The 22,515-nt window shown below is 37.2% G+C and overlaps 2 protein-coding genes across 4 annotated transcripts in view; one reads left to right on the top strand and one right to left on the bottom strand.

Annotated features, from left to right (window-relative positions):
* The first annotated feature begins 1,984 nt into the window (after window positions 1-1,984).
* On the top strand, window positions 1,985-18,816 carry LOC141406014 (transcription factor Adf-1-like). The gene is made up of 3 exons (XM_073990981.1): window positions 1,985-2,745; window positions 17,069-17,374; window positions 17,449-18,816. The coding sequence occupies exons 1-3, from the start codon at window positions 2,580-2,582 to the stop codon at window positions 17,763-17,765; spliced, it is 789 nt and encodes a 262-aa protein (XP_073847082.1). The 5' UTR covers window positions 1,985-2,579; the 3' UTR covers window positions 17,766-18,816.
* A 3,226-nt stretch (window positions 18,817-22,042) lies between these two features.
* Window positions 22,043-22,515, bottom strand: part of LOC141405088 (isochorismatase domain-containing protein 1-like) — a 165,593-nt gene continuing 165,120 nt past the window's right edge. For all 3 annotated transcript variants that reach the window (XM_073989078.1, XM_073989077.1, XM_073989076.1), the window contains exon 4: window positions 22,043-22,383. In XM_073989078.1, the coding sequence (XP_073845179.1) occupies window positions 22,096-22,383 (288 nt within the window). In that variant the 3' untranslated portion in view covers window positions 22,043-22,095. The remainder of the gene's footprint in view (window positions 22,384-22,515) is intronic.

The raw sequence follows: 22,515 nt of genomic DNA, 5'->3' as shown, positions 1-22,515 counted from the left end.
AAATTTCTTTCTTATTCTAGAAGTTAAGAAACTTCTCTTTAGCGGAGTATAACGGTAAAGTACGTTGCCGAAATTGTTATTTCGGCTTGTATGGTTTTGTTCAGTACGGCGGTGTTTGTGTGTGACACTAAACAGCCCGACGCTGTAGCTATTCTCTGCAACACAATTCACGAAAAACACTAATTTTGTTATATTAATTAATGGTTGATGAAGTTAAATGATATGGATGATACTCAAAGGAAATTAATCTTTTGGATATTCAGTAACACTTTTGCTGGTAATTGGATAAAAAGAATTTCACTTGAACACTCGGGGGTTGATCACGATGTTTCCTCTTCGGTTGTTAAAACGAGAATGAATACATTTTACTTTTACGAAACATTTGTACGTGTGACTACCAACTTACTTTCTTACATCCACAAAAACGAATAGCCACGAATTTCTATTAATTTCAATGAATTTTAAGTTAGGGGGTTTAATCCGATAAAGTTTTTTAACGAAAACATGCTAACTCGCTACCCTTAACGGATGTTAAAGGTAGCTCCCAAAATGACCTCGGTGAGCTCAGTGTCCATTGGGCCGAGCCGAACGTTTTATATCCTCCAAAGTCAAGTGTCTGAACTAAAATCTGCAGGTTCCGTTATATGGGGGCAATACCATAACGTGGACATACATACATAATTTATTTCAATTTGAATATTTGACAATATTTCAAATAAACAAAACCATGCAATAGGTTTTATTAATTTGAAGTTATAAGCAAACCGGCACCAGAGTTGTTTTTTATAATTTCATGAACCTTCCCAACCTTCTAATAATTGAACCATGCATATACCTTAGTCTGTGTTTAGACACACAAATTTCTCGGGAAAGTAAATTGAGTTTTTTGGGAGAGAGCGGAGAGGAAAGAGCTCCTCAATACTCTTTCCTACCCCCTATTGCCTAAAAACTGAATTTACTTTCCCGAGAAATTTGTGTGTCTAAACACGGACTTATGTAAATTTGCCTTGAATACTCGTACAGGAAATAGGATGTGCAAATTTTATTGTCGTTAAGGAACAAAAACAAAATGCAATTATTGTTTAACCCTGCGTCTACACATGACAGTTGAGTTCATGTATTGATTGTCAAAAACGCAAAACTTGCCTGTGTGACGTAGGCGTCCAGACAACTGCAAAATTATGAATAAAAATCATCGATTTATTTTCGTTTTCCGTTCACTTATTTTGTTTTTGTAGATATTCTTTTGTTTTCAGCACATTTGAATTATCATCGCACTTCTTTTTCACAAAAATATCAAAAATTTGTTAACCCGACTGTCTTTGAAAAAATGATGGACAGCTGGGAGACAAACTACAAATATATGTATGTGTTAGTAAATCAGAGTTGTATTTGCAGACAGTCTGTCTTGTGTAAACGCCTAGTAAAATATGTTTTGTTTAACATTTTTTGGTCTGTTCCAGAACTGCAAGAATCTACTAATTTGTACTATTTTTTCCGATAACATAAAGGAAAAAATGTTATCGTAGTAAAAAATAGTAGCTTCTTGCAGGTTCTGGAACAGAGCATATATAAAGACAAATTCACTCAAGATGACCTAAAACTAAAAAGAAAAAAAATACTACTGTTTTTATTTTCGGACCTATGCTTGGTTTACATTTACGAAATCCACTGGATTTCAACTGTCAATTCCATTGCTTAAACGTCAAATAAAATCGAGTGGATTTCGGATGAGTTTTCATTTGACGTATACGCAAAGGAAGTGACAGTTGAAATCGAGTGGATTTCGTAAATGTAAACCAAGCACTAAAGCCAAACAAAATCAAGAAGGTATTTTTTATAAATTATCCACCGCTGATGCACCCCCAGGTTCGACATCTCTGACGTTTAAATAATGACGTTAAAAACCAGAAGCCGACGTTGTGTGTGCACAGTTTTTTCCAATTCATTTTGTTGGGTATTTTGCGTTAACAACCGAACGACGTCAACATCGTCGTTCGGCTGTTTTGCTGTACCGACGAGGAACGTCGTCGACAAAATGGCTCGATTTAGTTGCGTTCACGTCGTCGTTTACGTCAGTTGTCAGCACAGAATTTAGCGCGAGTGGGAAAAATAATTTTTTAGTTTTACTATCGGAAGATAAAATAAGAAAAAAATTCCTGTTTGACTTATTGAGAAAATAAACACATCGTCCGACTCCCACAAATTTAACCCCAAAGTGTTGGGGCACGCAGTGTGAGAGCTTTTCGCAAACAGAGAACCAAGAAACGGGGAACAAATTCTGTCGCGCTAGGAAAATTAAAACCTTTGTCTGAAGTCACCAGCAACAAAAGCTTGGGCAAAATAGTCAAACTGTGACGTCGCAGTTAATTGTTAAAGATACGGGAAAATTACGTTACAAATTCCGTGTTGCTCAGAGTGCAAGAGAAAAATATTCAATTTTTTCTTTCTGCAAAGAAGAAAAAGGCGCTAAAGTTTGCAGAGAAGTTGACTCCGTCAGTCAGTCATAATAAAATTAAGTCGCAAATCACTGGACAAGTTTACAACTGCAACAATCAACAGCCTGCAAAGCCGTCACAATGGTTGAAAAAATGGATGCCAATATGGAACAACAATTTGATTTGAATCTCATCGAAGCTGTTAAAATGAATCCCGTCATTTATGACCGTTCCCATTACAATTACAAGCATTTTGTTAGAAAGGCTCAAGTCTGGAAACAAATATCTGAACAACTTGGAATGCCTGGTAAGTAGAGCGGGAAAGACTAAGGGGACGGGAAGGAATATAATACCAATTATCAGGAAAGGGTTTTGTTTTGATATGTCGAAAGGAAATGCCTATGATAACGGTCTCCATAAGCTGGTTTATGGGGGGAAAAATCTACTTGCTGTCAGAAACACCAACTCTGAATGTCATTTTCAAAGCATGTTTGTTAGTGCTTCAATTTACCTCCTGCCCGATGATGGACGTCGGCCAACGAAAATAATGATAATTTTCTTCCCCCCACTGAGACTGAAAATATTCGTGTTGTTGTGTGGTGTGCTGCTTGTTGTTTACCCCTTTTCAACCGTCACCTCCTCTATTTTAATGCTGCCTTCGACTGTGTTTGGCTGTGTGTGTCGGTGAGTCCGATTTGAGTGTTGTCGCCGTGCTGCTGCTTTTTTAATATGTACGTCTGGGACGTTTGGGATGAGAAAAAAGGGTTGCCAAATATCACTCCAGAGTCGTTTAAATGTTATTATGAAGAGTTACTCAATAATGCCAATGAAATATCTTTCATTTACTAAGCACCGTATAATAAAGAAATTATAGAATTAGACAGAGATTTTAAGGCTTAACTCTAGTTTAGTAAAAAATCTCCGATTTTTTTGAAATTTTTACCAGAGGTAGATATTGTTGCGCTGATCACGGAAATGTATAATTTTCTTGGGGGACGGACCCGGTTACCCGTTTATTGGACCCGAAAGTCCGGGTATAAAACCCGGGTTGGACCCGGCTCTACTGATCCGATTGCTACAAAATGGGTATCATTGGAAAGCTATGGAAATACCTATCCAACAACTGGTCATATGATGGTGTTATTTCCAGATGGTCAGGTGATATAACCCAAAAACTGATTTTTGGACCCGGATTTTTCCAAAAACCCTCAAAAAGTCGAAAATGGGCCCATTATGGGTGCCCGCTTAATGCATGTCAGATTATAGTTCCCACTTTAACCTTTCCAAAATGGTGCTATATGTTGTGATACCTTCTCTGGATCCAGAGATATGGCTCTTAGAATCTCGAAAACCCGGTTTCTCCAAGTGGCTATTTATAGAAAAAAATTATAATTTAAAAATACATTTTGTTCCCGTTCTCGAGATTTGCACCTGTCCATAGGAGAAAGTCTTAAATCCCCGGCCGAAGGCCGGCTATGTAAAGAAACATTTATAATTTAAAAGAAAAATGTGTTCCCGTTCCCTAGATTTGCACCTGTCCATAGGAGAAAGTCTTAAATCCCCGGCCGAAGGCCGGCTACTTAAAGAAAAATTTATAATTTAAAAGAAAATTTTGTTCCCGTTCCCGAGATTTGTGCCTGTCCATAGGAGAAAGTCTTAAATCCCCGGCCGAAGGCCGGCTATTTAAAGAAAAATTATAAATTAAAAGAAAATTTTGGTCAATTTAGAAATTTAAAATTTCTCATAGACACCTATAATGTAAAGAAACGAGCCCTACAGAACCGAGTTCTGAAGATTCTAAGGGCCATATCTCTGGATCCAGAGAAGGTATTACAACATATAGCACCATTTTGGAAATGTTAAAGTGCGAGCTATAATCTGACATATATTAAGCGGGCTCCCATAATGGACCCATTTTCGACTTTTTTAAGGTTTTATGGAAAAATCCGGGGTTTGTACCCGGACTTTCGGGTCCAATAACCGGGTCCGTCCCCCAAGAAAAATATACATTTCCGTGATCAGCGCAACAATATCTACCTCTGCAAAAAATTTCAAAAAAATCGGTGAGTTTTTACTAAACTAGAGTTGTTCCGATTTTAATTTTAATATGTTTGATATTGTTACGGAATTAGATTTAACTAATCTCCGTGTAGACGTTGTTTTATTCCCCAGTACGATTTGTACCAAATAAAACAGGGTTCGTTTTAGATTACGTTTCTACAATGCTTTATTTACTTTATTACACTTATTCGGAACCGACTTTAATTACTAAGCACACAGCAAGTCTCTAGTTAGCACGCAGCTATTCTTTAACCGATCTGTTCAGTTCAACGCTTAAAACACAACTCAACTCGTCATTACCAGTTCCCCTGTATTTATATCCCATAGTCTCCCTGTTCGAGAAATATCTAGAGCATATGGCAACACCTCGAATCTGTGCAGCGAACACACAGACGCACATTCGCACTAAGCGAACAACCATACTCACATACATACATGGGGGGAATACAATTGGACGACAAGCACAGTAATGACGTAACTACAACAACAACAAACAGATGCAAGAAATAAAGAGGTGACAAACTAAACAATAATTACATGACTATGGCAAAACAAAATAAAAGCACATTAATGAAAGGTAAAGTAACATCTAGAATAATGAAGAGAGTTCTACATGGTAGTTGTTGTTGCTTAAATAAAGTAACTGCGTAATAAAACTTTACGTTACAATTCAAATTTTTAAATTAACGGAAATTAACTTAAACCTATAAGTTACATTCGTAACAATATGAACAAAATGTTGGCCAGTGTTAAAAGTCACAAAGCTCCAAAAACCATTGGTCTGTTCCAGTACTGCAAGAATCTACTAATTTTTACTATTTTTTTCGATAACATAAAGGAAAAAATGTTATCGTAGTAAAAATTAGTAGCTTCTTTCAGGTTCTGGAACAGAGCACATATGCTTCCTTAGAATTCCTTAGAAAAAATCTTTATGGGAATATCAAGCTGGCTTCCCAAAAAACTATTCAACTATTGTTAACATACATAACCTTGCGTCAATTGCCGAAAATATGAAAGTTTACTCATTTTTTATAGACTTCAAAGCAGCCTTGGACAATATTTCGAGACAAACCCTTGTACGTAGAATATAAACTCGTTCAAATTAGTGTATCATACAAACTAGCTACAATGATAGAGAAAATCTAGAAAACCACTCAGTCGGCTGTATGGGACGGAAGAGAACTTTCTGAGTACTTCGAAACTACCAAAGGTGTAAAACAGTGTTGCCTCCTTTCTCCATTGTTATTTGCACTATATATAAACGATTTACACGATTCTGTTGAAGGTGGGCTGTTTGTTGGTTATCTTAATGTGAGGATTCTCTTATATGGGGACGATATTGTCCTTTTAGAAGATGATGCTAAAGTATTACAAAATATGATATACAAATTGGAAGACTATTGCAAAATGTGGAGTTTGGAGGTGAATTTAACTAAAGGCCTAGGTACATAAGCTGCCTCGCCTGATTGCCTTGCTTTCCTGCTTCATTTCTGACATAATAAAAATAAAATAATAAAGATGGCCTATTAAATTTCGAGCTGGGTTGCCCTTTCCTTTTTTATTCTTTTATCAGAAGCAAGGAAAGCAGGCAAGGCAGCTTATGTACCTAGGCCTTAAGTCCCAAATTATACTATTCCGAAAAGGTGGCAAATTAAGCAAAAATGTAAAATGTCTCTATAATGGAGTTTAAATAATGATCAAATCACTTTAAATATTTAGGCGTACCTTTCACTCCAAAAATGAAATTCAACAAGCACATCCAAACAAGAAATTTTGAAGCAAAATGCTATTAGTGCCACTTGGAAAGGATTTATTAGTAGATCAGATGTGAACATAAACTCTAAATGGAAAGTATTCTTATCGGTATGTAGATCCATACAAACATACGCGGCTCAAGTTTGGGGATACTCGTATTTTCAAGACCTCAACGATGTATTAAGGTATTTCCTTGAGCGAATCCTGTGTGTTCCCAGTATTACACTGAACTACATAATGATGTTTGAAACTGGAGTGGAAGACACACGTATATATTCAATGGGTGTACATTTAAAATACATAGGAAGAACATTAATCCAACATAGCAAAATGAACTCTCAAACCGACTTCGACTTGCACCAGACCATTAGAAATTCTTAAATTACCGACAGGAAACTTACAATTTAAAAGAAATACCGAAAAATCAAACAGACCCCACATCTCGTTAAGTATGGACTGGGAAACTATGTCCCAATTTACATTAGGCAAGTTTACTTGCGGCAAGTCTCTGTTTGTAGGAGAGACACGTTAGAGGAATGAAAATGGAAAAATTGCTCGTACCGGCAATTTTCAGACAATTCCTTTTATATTTTTAATTTTTGACATTATTTCCAATATTGTTGTATGGTTATAGTTGACCTTTGGACTGAAATTTTCTCTATGTTTTGGTTTGGCTTGAGGTCAGCAAATTAAAAACATTTTATTTTGTTTTTAATATTATTTTTATTTTCCGATATTCCGGTCATCTCCGACAACCATCATCAGGGATTTAATCTTTAAAAGAACAAATTACATTTTTATATAAAAACATTAACAACAAATTTTTGTTTTGTAATCGCTAAAAATTACTTCATCTTTTCACAAATACTTTCCAACTAAAGTTTTTGATGTTTGTCTATCAAGTTTCTGTAGATTTGCGCAGAGTGGTCTGTGTCTGTCTTGTAATTCATCCGATTTTCTGCCGGAACATTTATTATGTTGAGCATTTCTAGCATAAATCTTCGCTTGTAGTTAGTTTCTTGCAATGGGCGGCAAGTGCAGTTTTTTGTTCCATAGGTCTGTTTTTTGCTTTCTGGTCCGACTTATGTGCACTTAACCTAGTTTTAAGCTTGGATTTTGTTGGCCCAACATATACCTTATCGCATATGTCGGACCCGTCACCATTGCATATCACTTTGTAAACGACGTTATACTTGTCTTCTGGTGGAACTTCGCACTTCGTACGACTAAAAAGGTTATTTTTTTTTTTTGTACTTTTTAGTGCCAACTGAAGGTGTTCTTTGTTATAAAGATTAGAGTGAGAGAATATTTCTGAAAAACCTGGAACATATGTCGCGCGTTTATATATCTTAGGGGGTTTTTGCTCTTTATTATCCTTTTTGAATCGAACTTGGTTGATAAGATCTTTCACTGTTTTGTTGGGGAAATCATTCATTTTTAAAATATTTCTGATTTTAGTTATATTTTCGGTATGAAATTGTTTGTCGCTAATGTTTAGCACTGTGTGGATAAAGTTGGTTGCAGTATTTATTTTAATTCCTCGTGAATGTTTTTAATTTGCCGACCTCAAGCCAAACCAAAACTTAGAAAATATTTCCAATATTATGAAAACAAAACTTGCCGAAACAGAATTGCCTGTACAAACGCAAGAGGCAAGTTTAAAAGAGAACGAGAAAAAATGCCGCAAGGAAAATCGCCTAATGTAAATCGGGACTATATATGGTTGTGATCAGAGCACAAAGAACTACATGTAAAAATTTTAACCTCATCCGAGGGGATTCCCCTAAACACTACCTGCCCAATATACAGTAGAGGTATATATTGTCCCGCTATTAACGAGAATGTATTTCTTTCTTGGGTCTGACTACCTAGTTATTTGATACGAAAGCATCACTGCTACAATCTTTGGAGAGGCTTCCTTCACCTAGGCACTCCAAAATGGTCGAAGGAGATATACAAACGCATGAACGGGAATCTCTAGATCAACGATGTGGCTTAGGTGTGGTTTTGCAGGCAGATCAAAGAGATACCCCCATTATTATAAGTATTCTTTTGTTATAGTTTGGATTTACGGAACAGATTTATAGCGTTCCGGTTAACTTAAAGTTAAATACTACGGCGTTAAGAAACAAAATTCTTCACACATTTGCAGTCATTTTCCAAGCAACTGAGGATACGGACGTCAGCCCATCTGTGAAGGCTGTGGTGGTGCTGTGAGCCTTTTTGAATGCATGATAGGTATGTGCTGCTGGAAGATGTCATGGAAGGTAAATATGAATCCTCCTTGCCAGCTGGCTTGACCGATAGAGTCGTTATTTCTAATAAAAAAGTCTTCTGCATCATAAGGATGGAAATGCCGTGCAAGCACCCCTTAAATCAGAATTGGTCTATGGTTGGATTCTTTACAAGCAACAATGCTTTAAGAATGGTGTATGGAAGCACGCATTCTTTCAGAAAGGGTCTATGGAGACACACTTTCTTTCGAAGCACTTCTTTCTTCGAGTTTTTCCTAGGGCTGCTCTTTTGGCGTCTTCTGCTAAGTTGGTTTTTTTGGAAGCACGTCTTCATTCAGGAAAGGTCTATGAAAGTACGCTTACATTCAGAACGGGTCTATGGAAGCACGCTTTCTTTCAGAGTCTATGGAAGTACGCTTTCTTTCAGAGTTTATGAAAGTACGCATTCTTTCAGAGTCTATGAAAGCACGCTTTCTTTCAGAAAAGGTCTATGGAAATATCTTCCTTTCAAAAAGGATCTATAGAATCACGATTTCCTGTGGATATGTTCTATAAAAGCACCCTTTCTTTCAGAACGGGTCTATAAAAGCACCCTTACTTTCAGAACGGGTCTATAAAAGCACCCTTTCTTTCAGAACGGGTTTATAAAAGCACCCTTTCTTTCAGAACGGGTTTATAAAAGCACCCTTTCTTTCAGAACGGGTATATAAAAGCACCCTTTCTTTCAGAACGGGTTTATAAAAGCACCCTTTCTTTCAGAACGGGTATATAAAAGCACCCTTTCTTTCAGAACGGGTTTATAAAAGCACCCTTTCTTTCAGAACGAGTTTATAAAAGCACCCTTTCTTTCAGAACGGGTTTATAAAAGCACCCTTTCTTTCAGAACGGGTTTATAAAAGCACCCTTTCTTTCAGAACGGGTTTATAAAAGCACCCTTTCTTTCAGAACGGGTTTATAAAAGCACCCTTTCTTTCAGAACGGGGTTATAAAAGCACCCTTTCTTTCAGAACGGGTTTATAAAAGCACCCTTTCTTTCAGAACGGGTTTATAAAAGCACCCTTTCTTTCAGAACGGGTTTACAAAAGCACCCTTTCTTTCAGAACGGGTTTATAAAAGCACCCTTTCTTTCAGAACGGGTTTATAAAAGCACCCTTTCTTTCAGAACGGGTTTAAAAAAGCACCCTTTCTTTCAGAACGGGTTTATAAAAGCAGCCTTTCTTTCAGAACGGGTTTATAAAAGCACCCTTTCTTTCAGAACGGGTTTATAAAAGCACCCTTTCTTTCAGAACGGGTTTATAAAAGCACCCTTTCTTTCAGAACGGGTTTATAAAAGCACCCTTTCTTTCAGAACGGGTTTATAAAAGCACCCTTTCTTTCAGAACGGGGTTATAAAAGCACCCTTTCTTTCAGAACGGGTTTATAAAAGCACCCTTTCTTTCAGAACGGGTTTATAAAAGCACCCTTTCTTTCAGAACGGGTTTATAAAAGCACCCTTTCTTTCAGAACGGGTTTATAAAAGCACCCTTTCTTTCAGAACGGGTTTATAAAAGCACCCTTTCTTTCAGAACGGGTTTATAAAAGCACCCTTTCTTTCAGAACGGGTTTATAAAAGCACCCTTTCTTTCAGAACGGGTTTATAAAAGCACCCTTTCTTTCAGAACGGGTTTATAAAAGCACCCTTTCTTTCAGAACGGGTTTATAAAAGCACCCTTTCTTTCAGAACGGGTTTATAAAAGCACCCTTTCTTTCAGAACGGGTTTATAAAAGCACCCTTTCTTTCAGAACGGGTTTATAAAAGCACCCTTTCTTTCAGAACGGGTTTATAAAAGCACCCTTTCTTTCAGAACGGGTTTATAAAAGCACCCTTTCTTTCAGAACGGGTTTATAAAAGCACCCTTTCTTTCAGAACTGGTCTATAAAAGCACCCTTTCTATTAGAACGGGTCTATAAAAGCACCCTTTCTTTCAGAACGGGTCTATAAGAGCACCCTTTCTTTCAGAACGGGTTTATAAAAGCACCCTTTCTTTCAGAACGAGTTTATAAAAGCACCCTTTCTTTCAGAACTGGTCTATAAAAGCACCCTTTCTATTAGAACGGGTCTATAAAAGCACCCTTTCTTTCAGAACGGGTCTATAAAAGCACCCTTTCTTTCAGAACGGGTCTATAAAAGCACCCTTTCTTTCAGAACGGGTCTATAATAGCACCATTGCTTTCAGAACGGGTCTATAATAGCACCATTTCTCTCAGAACGGGTCTATAATAGCACCCTTTCTTTCAGAACTGGTCTATAAAAGCACCCTTTCTTTTAGAACGGGTCTATAAAAGCACCCTTTCTTTCAGAACGGGTCTATAAAAGCACCCTTTCTTTCAGAACGGGTCTATAAAAGCACCCTTTTTTCAGAACGGGTCTATAAAAGCACCCTTTCCTTCAGAACGGGTCTATAAAAGCACCCTTCTTTCAAAACGGGTCTGAAGAAGCACCCTTCTTTCAGAACGGGTCTGAAGAAGCACCCTTTCATTTAGATATGGTTTAAAGAAGCACCCTTTTATTTAGATAGGGTTTAAAGAAGCACCCTTTCATTTAGATAGGGTTTAAAGAAGCACTCTTTCATTTAGATAGGGTTTAAAGAAGCACCCTTTCATTTAGATAGGGTTTAAAGAAGCACCTTTTCATTTAGATAGGGTTTAAAGAAGCACTCTTTTATTTAGATAGGGTTTAAAGAAGCACCCTTTCTTCTGAAAGTGTTTATAGAAGAACATTTTATCCCGGGAAGAGTCTATAGAAGCACCCCCATTTTTTAGACAGGGTCTACAGAAACAGATCCCAGGGCTTTCGGTGGATTAACTCTTCTGATGTCAGTGCTAATGTCCTCTATTGTAAATATCACAGGTGCCTCGTTTTTATATATTGTGTTAGGCCTGTTTTGTTTGCGTGTTCTGCTCAGTTGGATTTTTCGGAATCGATAAGTAACCACCTCCGAAACAGCGATATTAGCTCTCTGGTGTTGGCTCCTGTAAGTCTGTGGCCCAGAGCTTGTGGTGCTTGATTTACATTTACGAAATCCACTCGATTTCAACTGTCAATTCCTTTGCGTATACGTCAAATGAAAAGTCATCAGAAATCTATTGAATTTCATTTGACGTTTAAGCAATGGAATTGACAGTTGAAATCGAATGGATTTCATAAATGTAAACCAAGCTTTACAGTTGTCCAGATGTTTACCCATATCTCTGTGCGATACTGGTTGACGAGGTTGTTGATTTCATCAGATTCAGGAGATTCTTGGATCATATCATTGTTCTGTGAGTCGCGCTGCAGCTGTTGGAAAATTGTGTATCCAGTGTGATGATTCTTAATATCCTTACTCCCTGTATGGCACAAGGTCTCATATCCAAGAGTAACTATGAACCGTTTGCTTTGGGGCCCAAGATATTTTACTCATATTTTGTTCACTTATTCGAATGTGTAATTTGAAGTTCTTTAGTGGATGAAGGAGAAAGAGAAAAGAGATCGTGTGGTCTCAGTCCACCATTTGGTGAACATCTTGCTATCAGTATAATCCAAACGCGAATTGAGGCGACTAGACCGCCTTTATCATAGCTATTGTTCATCTCTTGCAATATAATGAGTGACACATTCGTAATAAATATGTCATACCAGCAAACCAAAATCAAAATTCGGATAAACAATTTCTATCGGTATTCTGCCCGATACGCGTAAGGAATACTTGTATCAATATCTATTGATTTTCTGTTCAGTTTATTCTCTTTTTACTTACGATTTCAGAAACATAAATTTCACCTTCGAGCTTCCGTCTGAACTTATGTCAACCTCTTTATATAACTTTCGTACAGAATTCCTTCAAATATGGATGTATACTTGTGACTTTAGCACTCAAGCGAATACTGACTGCACCGGTACTGTTGTTTTGATGTATCAGGAATATTCGCATATCACACTGGGAGGCCAAGCTGCTTACATTGTAAGCACCATAGTAGTGGCTTGCCCAGGCGACTTAAACAAGTTTTCAAGCGTTTTATTCAAATATGCATCGCCAATTATGTTCAGGATGAGCTTCATTTTAGATGTTTATGAGGCGAGTACGTTCGATTTAGTGGCGAGTATGTTCATATTCCTATAATAAATGTCCTGAAATCAATCTCTATGACATCTAGTGTTTTGCACGGACGCACAATTTCTCGGAATAGCACCAAACTCAACTGTTATAAATAGTTTCTTTTATGCGGGGCATACACTATACTGCCAAACTGCACTGCCAAATGAACCCTTGTGTACGTGTGTGATTGAATAGTGTGTGGCATTCCTTCAATCCATATTCCAGAAATTATGAATTTTCCTCCAAAACTCGATTTTGGGTTGAAGTTTTCCAATTTTTTTAATTTCCTCACAAATAATATTTGTTGTTTTCAAAAATTATTTGTTGGTTACTTGGAAAATAAACAAAATTCATCGGATTGAAAGGGGTTCATTTACAAAATCAAAACTACATATTTTGATTTCAATCCTGCCAAAACTACACCCAAATACATTGACAAAAACTTCAAAATTTACTAATACTATTACACATGCTGTCCTGCATGCCCATAGTGTATGCCCGGCATTATGAAGCCTCAAAAAAAAATTACCACAGAAGACTTTTTTTGTTAAAATCTCCAATAAGTCAAAATAATGGAATTTGACAACCCTACTCTGTACGAAGTAATGACGTTGATGTTGTTGGTGTAGTGGTCGGTCGTAGTTTGCGTCGTTCATTTGCAGAACGACGACGATAAAACCATCGTCTGACGTTGTTTTTGTTGTACATTCGCTTTTTCTTCGTTTTGGTTGTTTTTGTTTTCTATTTGCTTTTATTTTTGAGAAATTTGTAGTTTTTGTATTTTCTTGTTATTGCTCGTCTTTTGTGTGCTGTCGCTGTGTAGGACTTGTGTCTCGGTCGTTGTTTTTGTGCTGCATACGTCAATCGTTAGATACTCCAAAACTTATTAATATATTTTTAGAATATTCAACACCCGATCAGGAAATGGTATCGACACTGAAAATTTCCTAGAATAACCATGTATCATAGGAAGCGGGCCAAGGGGGTCAACATATTGAGGGAAGCTGGCAAGGAACCTCTTAAATTCTTCCAATGGCCACCAATTCCAATTTCGGGTTTACAATCACCATCCTTTTTCTGTAATTAAACAAACAACCAAATGAAAAATATTCGTCAAGATTCCCTTTATATTCTCCACAATACGAAGGAACATAACAAGTAATTTCTTGGTAATGAGTTTTAAATATTTCTTAAGCATTAATAATTTCAACTCAGTTCAATTTCCAACCAAAACTTTAAAGGATCTCCATTGATGCCATAAGAGAAATAAATAAAGTATGGTGGCTCCCAGTCATGCGCAAAGGTGTCCAATGGAAATACCATTCTTTTACTTTACCTCCATGGTCTTATGAAGATATCCATGGGTCCAGTCAATTCAAATCATAACGTATTTTTGTTTTACTTATTTGGTTTTTAGAGGTAACATCAGGCATACTATCGAATGCAGGATCTGGCCCAGGTATCCAGAATTGCTTTCTTAACTGAATAAGTCCTCCTGAGGTAATATATAGTAGCCAGTTTCTCCCGGCGCACTTCATTGTGCCACGGAAAGTACGTCTTGAAAGCCAATGATGCCAAAGAGCATAGTCTTTGATTTTCTGAACAAATTCAGACAGGGAATCTGGTAGAAACCATTATAATCTTAAAAATAACAATATTAAAACCTAGTTCAAATGGAATATAACCGAAGGCACAAGGTCCTTTACACCAAAACGTCCAGTCACATCTGACAGATATGCATAAAAGATAAACGGTGGAATGCCACAGATAATGTGTGGTCCAAGCCGGCTAAAATAAATATAAATTAATTATTATGTTTGTAAACTGAATGAGCAATAACTTGGACTAAGTGCAATTTGACATTTGAAAACGACAATATTCAAAGGAACTCATACGGTACATTATATTGTAAAAATGTAAACAAATGCTTCTTCTTCCTCTGGTTGTGTGTGAGAGAAAAAAACAAATGCTTCTTCTTCCTCTGGTTGTGTGTGAGAGAAAAAAACAAATGCTTCTTCTTCCTCTGGTTGTGTGTGAGAGAAAAAAACAAATGCTTCTTCTTCCTCTGGTTGTGTGTGAGAGAAAAAACAAATGCTTCTTCTTCCTCTGGTTGTGTGTGTGAAGAAATAAACAAATGCTTCTTCCGTAACAAATGCTTCTGGTTGTTGTCCTTCCACGTTGAATCTAGTAGACTAGCATTTGTTTTAATTATTTTCATCTCGAACGACATTGGTTTTTTTTCAGTCAAAATTAAGCGTGAAAAAATATAAGTTAATTTCATGCAGAATATTTTTGCCCCCGCCTTTCTACCCTGAACGCTTAAATTTGAATGAACATCACCGTTCTCTTTTACACTTGTTTATGTGCGCTGCTGTCTTCATTCGTTCGTTTGTTGTTCTCCACCGTTTTACCGTTGATTTGTTTTTATTTTCATTTTTCGCAAATAAAAAACCTCTGCACTCCCATCTCTGGCCTATGACATCTGAAAACCCAACAAACAAATCGTTTCGAATTTCTTTTATTAGGATATTCCATCTATAGAAGAGACCTTTGAAAGATCTTCCACCTACACAAGAACAGGTTTCCATCTATGGGAGATCATTTGAATGGACTTTTTTCATGTAAAATCATTTTGAATGTTCGTCCATCTGTAGAAGATACCCTTGAAGGGTCGTCCATCTATTAAAGGCCCCTTTTAAGAGTTTCCATCTATAGAATACCCCTTTGAAAGGTGTTCCATCTATACAAGATATATTTGAAGGGTCGTCCATCGATAGGAGACCCCTTTGAAGGTTCGTCCATCTATAGAAGATCCCTTTGAAGGGTCGTCCATCTATAGAAGATCCCTTTGAAGGGTCGTTCAACTATAAAAGGTCCCTTTAAGGGGTTTACATCTATAGAGGACCCCTTTGAAGGGTCGTCCATTTATAGAAGACCCCTTTGAAGCGGCTTTACGTTTAGAAACCCCTTTGAAATGACTTATATCTATAGAAGACGCCTTTGAGAGAATTTATATTTATAGAATACCATTTGAAGGGGCCTTTTTACAGTAATAATCACTTTGAATGGTCGTCCATCTATAGAAAACCCCTTTGAAGGAACTGCTATCTATTGAAGACCTCCTTTGAAGGGGCATTTTATCTACAGAAGACCCATTTGAAGGGTCGTCCATCTATAGGAGACCCCTTTGAAGGTTCGTCCATCTATAAAAGACCCCTTTGAACAGGTTTCCATTTATGGAAGACCCTTTGAAAGGAATTTTATTTACGTAAAACCATTTTGAATGGTAGTCCATCTATAGAAGATGCCTTTGAAGGGTCTTCTATCTATTGAAGACCCTTTTAAAGCGGCTTTTATGATGGTAGGCCGCTTTGAAGAGGCTTCTGTGTATAGAATGCCGCTTTGAAGAGGCTTCTGTGTACAGAAGACCCCTTTGAATGGTCATCCCCTTGAAGGGGCTTCTATCTATTGAATATCCCTTTGAAGGGTCTTGTATCTATAGAGGACCTCTTTGAATGGGTCTCTATCTATAGAAGAGCAGTTTGAAGGGACTTCCTTTTATAGAAGACACACTGAAGGAACTTCCAATTATTGAAGATCCCTTTGAAGAGGCTCCCATTTATAGACGACCCCGTTGAAGCGACTTCTGTCTATAGAAGACCTCTTTAAGGAGCTTTTATCGATGGAAGGCCGCTTTGAAGAGACTTCAGTCCCTTTGGAGAGGCGTCCATCTATAGAAAATCCCATTGAATGGGCTTCCATTTGATGGGCCTTTATTTAATGAATATCCCTTTGAAGAGGTCTTCCTTTATGAAAAAACACCTCTAAAGGACTTGTATCTATAGAGGACCCTTACTGAAAAGACTTCCATCTATAGAAGACGCCTTTGAAAGGGCTTTAATTTATAGGAGACCCATTTGAGGGCGCTTCCATCTATGGAAGACTCCTTTGAGGGGGCTCCCATTTGTAGAAGACCCCTTTGAAGAGGCCTTTATTGGTGGAAAAATTATTTTAAAGGCTTGCATATTTGGAAACCCCTTATTAAAGAGGCTTCTGTCTATAGAAGGACCTTTGAAGAAGCTTTGGAGAGGCATTTATTTATCGAAAACTTAATCGAAGGGATTGTATCTATAAAAGCCCGTTATTAAAGAGGCTTCTGTCTACAGAAGACCCTTATAGATGTGGCTTCTGTCTACAGAAGTCCCTTTAAAGGGGATTCCACCTATAGAAGACCCATCCGAAGGAGTTTTTCCTTCTATCTGATGTAGATGGAAGACGTATGGGGTCTTCTTCTATATTATATTTCATCTATAGGCCGAACTCATAACACATTCTTCCTGTAGTGAAAGTACTCAACTTGTCTAATGGCTGATACAATTTTATATCAATTATCTGAACTTTGCAATAATGTGGTTTTAATTTTCATTAATTTCGAAACATTTTTCCACCTCCTTTTTTACAGAACAAAAATGCACCAAACGCTGGAAAAGTTTGCGAGATAAATTTGCACGAGAAATGAAACTGAGTACCGAATCACGTTGGCGTTATTTTAAACAAATGAGTTTTCTTGTCGAATCTATACGACAATATCGAGAATCGTTGCTTGGCAAGTGTGGACCATTGCCGCCGGCCCAGACTACAAATCAAGTGGCACAGGTTGATCACAATCAACAACAGGCTCAGCAGCAACAACAACATGTTGTTGATACCATGTTTCCCATAAATGGAGCGGCAGCAACCTCCCAACAGGCATTACAAAATCATCATGGTAAGTTGTGTGAGGTTATGTTCTACTTTCTCATCAAATCTAATTTATATCTCTTTGTGTGTTTCCTTTTACAGTTGAAATAACCGTTACCAGTGATAATCAATTAACGGCCACCACAACAGGACCTGGTAAGGAACAGAAACAAACCTTTTACTATGAAGTTCCCATGAAACGAGAACGTACCGAAGACGAACTGTTTCACGAAAGTATGCTAAACAATTTGAAATCAAAACAAAATCAACAGGGTGTCAGTGCCGAAGATCAGTCATTTGGTGTTGTCGTCACCGATATGCTGAATACGTTGGGAGTGCGGCAAAAAGCCGAGGCTAAAGTTCACATTATTAAATATCTAACCGATATGCAGTTGCTGGCTCAACACAATAAATATTAGAATGATCCAAATTATTAAGTATGGATAAGTTATAGTTTATCATAAATGTGTACTATAAGAGTTATATAGTATTAAATCAAGTTGAGGGGAGGGATATTTTTTGATTTTGTTAATTTGAAAGTTTTTGAATATAAGGGGAATATGTGCTAATGTTTTCTTTTGTTTAAAAATGACATCTTCTTTAATGTTAGACATTGAAAATGTCTTCTTAACTGTCAATGAAATATTATGTTAAGGAAAATGATATCGTGTAGAAGTTGACTTATTTTTTTAGGTTTAAATAAATCTTTAGTCAAGCACCAATTATAAGGAATATCGATGGAGATTAAAGAATAATTTGAGTTTAACAAATCGCCCCAAATTAGATAAGCACATGATTTTCTTTATTTTGGACATCAGATATCTGAAAGATGTAAGCTGTGAGCTTGATTTCAATGTTATAATATCGGACGGCTCTTTTTTCATGCCATGGAAAATGGTGTTTAAATTAAAATAAATATTAAAATTTCTCAGATGTTCTGCCTTTAGTTACGTTCTTACATTGTAAAATAAGACCGTTTTTAAATTAACTCTATTTATGGTATAACGATTACCATTTTTTATAAGTCTTACCCCCTGTTTTTGTAACTATTTTTTGTTCGTTCGTCTATATTCGTAATAATTTAGTCATCCATAGCTCAGCCACCAGATGACATACGGACATAATTTTTCGTAGACGCGAGCCATATATAGTTAAGAAATCCTTTTTTAAAAATCAGAGCACTACATTTGCGTTGAGGCGTGTAAATCGATCTACAAAATTTGACAGTTCGTGTGAGAAGAATAAAAAGTTTTACAAAAACTGGGGGTAACTTTCAAAAAAAAAAAAAAAAAAACTATTATTTGCTCTAGGTGCAATTTATATATTCTAAATATAATAGTTTTACCCTATTGTTATTATTATTATTAGTTTGTACTAAATTTACTTATAGTAATTAGATTTTATAAGCTTTATGTTGTTAACAAAAAAATGAATTGCAATGAAATTTATTTCTAAAGAAATGTTACCTCACTTTTTGCCTTTCTTTAGGGTGGTAGGTTAATGGTTGATTTCTTATAGTAATTCCAACTTCGAATAGATTATCAAACAAGTAAAGAAAAATTAAGGCCTCGTCACATAAGAGGATTTCTAGCTTAATTCATTCATTAAGAGATGCGGCAACTCTACTCGGCTGAATGTGTGCTGAAACACGATTTTCGTGTGCTTTGACTTTTGACTTAAAGCCGGAAGAGCATGCAACTTAATGAATTAAACCAGAAATCCTCTTATGTGACGAGACCTTTAGTCTCCTTTGCTGACAATAAGAAGACCGCTTGAAGAAGCTTCAAAAGACCTCTTGAAGAGGCTTCAAAATACCTCTTGAAGAGGTTTATATCTATAGAGGACCTTTTTGAAGGGACTTCTATATAAAAAAGGCCCTTTTGAAAGGGGCTTCCATCTATAGAAGACCTCTTTGAAGGAGTTTCCATCTATAGAATACCCCTTTTAAGGGACTTCTATCTATAGACACCCCTCTGAAGGGGCTTCTATCTATAAAAGCCCCATTTGAAGATGCTTCCATCTATAGGGAACCCCTTTAAAGGGACTTCTATCTATAGAAGACCCATTTTAAGAGGCTTCTATCTTTAAGGGGACACCTTTAAAGGGACTTCTATATAAAAAAGGTCCCTTTTGAAATGGACTTCTATCTACAGAATACTCCTTTGAACGCACACTATCTACAGAAAACCCGTTTGAAGGGTCGTCCATGTATAGAAGCCTCATTTGAAGAGTCTTGCATCTATAGAAGTTCCCTTTAAGTGGCTTTTACCTATGGAAGATCGCATTGAAGCGACTTCTGTCTACAGAAGTCCTTTTAAAAGAACTTCTATTTGTAGAAGCCTCTTCTATCTATAGAAACCCCTTTGAAGCGGTTTCCATCTATAAAGACCCTTTGAAGGATCTTCCACCTAAAAAGTGATCCTTTGAAGGGGCTTCCATTTATAGAAGGCTCTTTTAGAGGGCGTCTATATATAGAGGATCCCATGTAAGGGTATTCCATTTTCAGAAGACCCCCTCTAAGGGGCTTCTATTAATGGAAAACCACTTTGAAGAGGCTCCCATTTATAGAAGGCCCTTTGGACTTCTATCTATAGGTGACCCCTCTGAAGAGGCTTTTATTTATGGAAAACTTCTTTGAGGTCTTGCACCTATAGAAGACCCTTTTGAATGAGTTTCTATCTATAGAAGACACCTTTGAAGGAAATTCTATCTATAGAATACACCTTTGAAGATGCTTCTATCTTTAGGGGACACCTTTAAAGGGACTTCTATATAAAGACCCCGTTTGAAAGGCCTTCTACTTATAGAGAACCCCTTTGAATGGTCTTCTATCTATAGAAGATGCCTTTAAGACCCTTCTGAAAGGGACTTCTTTCAATAGAACACCCCTTTGAAGGGGCACTATCTATAGAAACCCAGTTTGAACGGTGGCCAATCTATAGAAGACGTCCTTAAAGTCCACTTCAAGTGGCTATAATCTATGGAAGATCGCATTGAAGCGACTTCTCTCTACATATGACCGTTTGAAGGGGCTTCTATCTACAGAAGACCCCTAGAATAGGCTTCTATCTAGAAGACTTCTATATATAGAAGATCCCTTTGAAAGGAGATTCCATCTATAGAAGACGCTTTGAAGGGGTTTCTCCCTTTGAAGAGTCTTCTATCTATAGAGGACCCCTTTGAAGCGGTTTCCACCTACAAAAGACCCTTTGAAGGATCTTCCATCTACAAGGCAATCCTTTGAAGGGACTTCCATTTGTAAGAGGCACTTTTGGAGTGGCGTTCATATATAGAAGATCCCTTGAAGGGGCTTCCATTTATAGAATACCCCTCTGAGGGGCTTCTATTAATGGAAAGCCATTGTGAAGGTGCTCCCATTTATAGAAGTCCCCTTTTGTTAGGAATTGTATCTATAGAATACACTTATTGCAGAGGCTTCTGTCTACAGAAGACCCTTTCATCTATGTATAAAACACCATTCTGAAGGGGCTTTTATTAATGGAATACCCTATGGAAGGGCCTCCATCTATAGAATATCTCTTTGAAAGGGCTTCTATGTAGAGAATATCCCTATGAGGGGCTTCAATTAATGGAATATCCCTTTTTGAAGGGCGTCCATCTGTAGAAGACCCCATTGAAGTGTCATTTATTTATGCAAAAACTCTTTTGCGGAGATTGTATCTATAGAATGTCCTTATTGCAGGGGCTTATATCTGTCGAAGACCCTTTGAAAGGCGATTCCATCTATAGAGAGAGGACCCATTTGAAGGGGATTCCATTAGAAGACCCCCTTGAGGGGACCTCAATATACCGAAGACACCTTTAAAGGGATTTCAATGCATAGAAGACCTCTTTGAAGTGGTTTCCATCTATAGAAGACCTCTTTGAAGGATCTTCCATCTACAGAAGAAGCCTTTGAAGGGACTTCATTTATAAAAGGTCCCTTTTGAGAGGGGTCCATCTATGGAAGATCCCTTGGAATGGCTTCCATCTTTAGAAGACCCCTCAGAGGGGCTGCTATTAATGGAAAACCGCGTTAATGGGGCTATAGATGACCCCTCTGACGAGGCTTTTACTTATGGAAAAGAAAGAAGACCCTTATTGCCGAGACTTCTATCTACAGAAGACCCTTTGAAGAGGATTCACTTCAAAGAAGTTCAGAGGCTCATATCTTGGTAAGAATGGACTTCCCACCAACGAACTATATATTTCTGTAATCAAACGAAAAGATCTACCTGTGGCCAAAAAGATTTTTCCGCCCGCTGGGAGATTAATAAATGTATGCCCTAAAGGGGATTATTCTGAACGAAAATTCCCTGTGAGTTTTTTCAGTTTCTCCCTTAAGATGAAATGGCGGAAAGACAAAACTCACAGGGAATTTTCGTTTAGAATAACCCCCATAATGTTGTAGTCATGATCACAACGACTAGCCGCTATTAAATTGCAAAAGTGTTGAAATTTTGCCGAGTAGTAACCAGGAGGAAATGGTCAACATAGTCTAGTTTGGAGCTTGATCTTATTTTGGAAGTCATTCACTTTGTCATCCTAACAAGCCACTTTGGTTGTTTTTCTAGTTTTAGTGGTCATTAGGCCTAAAGCCCGCTACAAGGACTACCTTCGATAAAAATTTCTGTACTGAATCAGATATACATATTTACATCGGTAATCTTTTTTAAACTCGAACTTCTCGAAGATATTCTTTAAAAAATACAATTCTTTATTCCATCAAAGTTTTTTATTAGTTTAGAATTACAACTTTGCTGTTGTTGCGTCCGATGCACCTCGGGTTAATAGCATATCAGCCGATTTGGCCACCAACAGCTTACGTAGATCATTGAATTTGGGATGTTCCTTGTCACGCAGCAGATCATAGATGACACTTTCACTGGTGGTGATTACACAGCCTGCCGCTCTTAAACGTTCAATGGCCAGATCACGATCCTGGTTAAGACGTGATGCTACACAATCGGCTACAAGGAAAACATTGATATTCCTTTCCAAAAGATCAATGGCAGTTTGTTCGACACAGACGTGAGACTGAAAATGAGAGTAAAACAAATAAAGCGAAACGAACAAGAAAAATTCATTGAGTTTTGGCCTTAAGAGCAAATTAATTATAAGAATCCAAAGAATATGCAGAAGATGGCCTGTTAACCATTAACAAATGCT

This window comes from Musca autumnalis, unplaced genomic scaffold, assembly GCF_047663935.1.
Source record: "Musca autumnalis isolate F117 unplaced genomic scaffold, ASM4766393v1 scaffold_5, whole genome shotgun sequence".
Lineage (NCBI taxonomy): Eukaryota > Metazoa > Arthropoda > Insecta > Diptera > Muscidae > Musca > Musca autumnalis.
The sequence above is the reverse complement of the archived record's forward strand: the minus strand, read 5'-3'. Positions and strand labels throughout refer to the sequence as shown.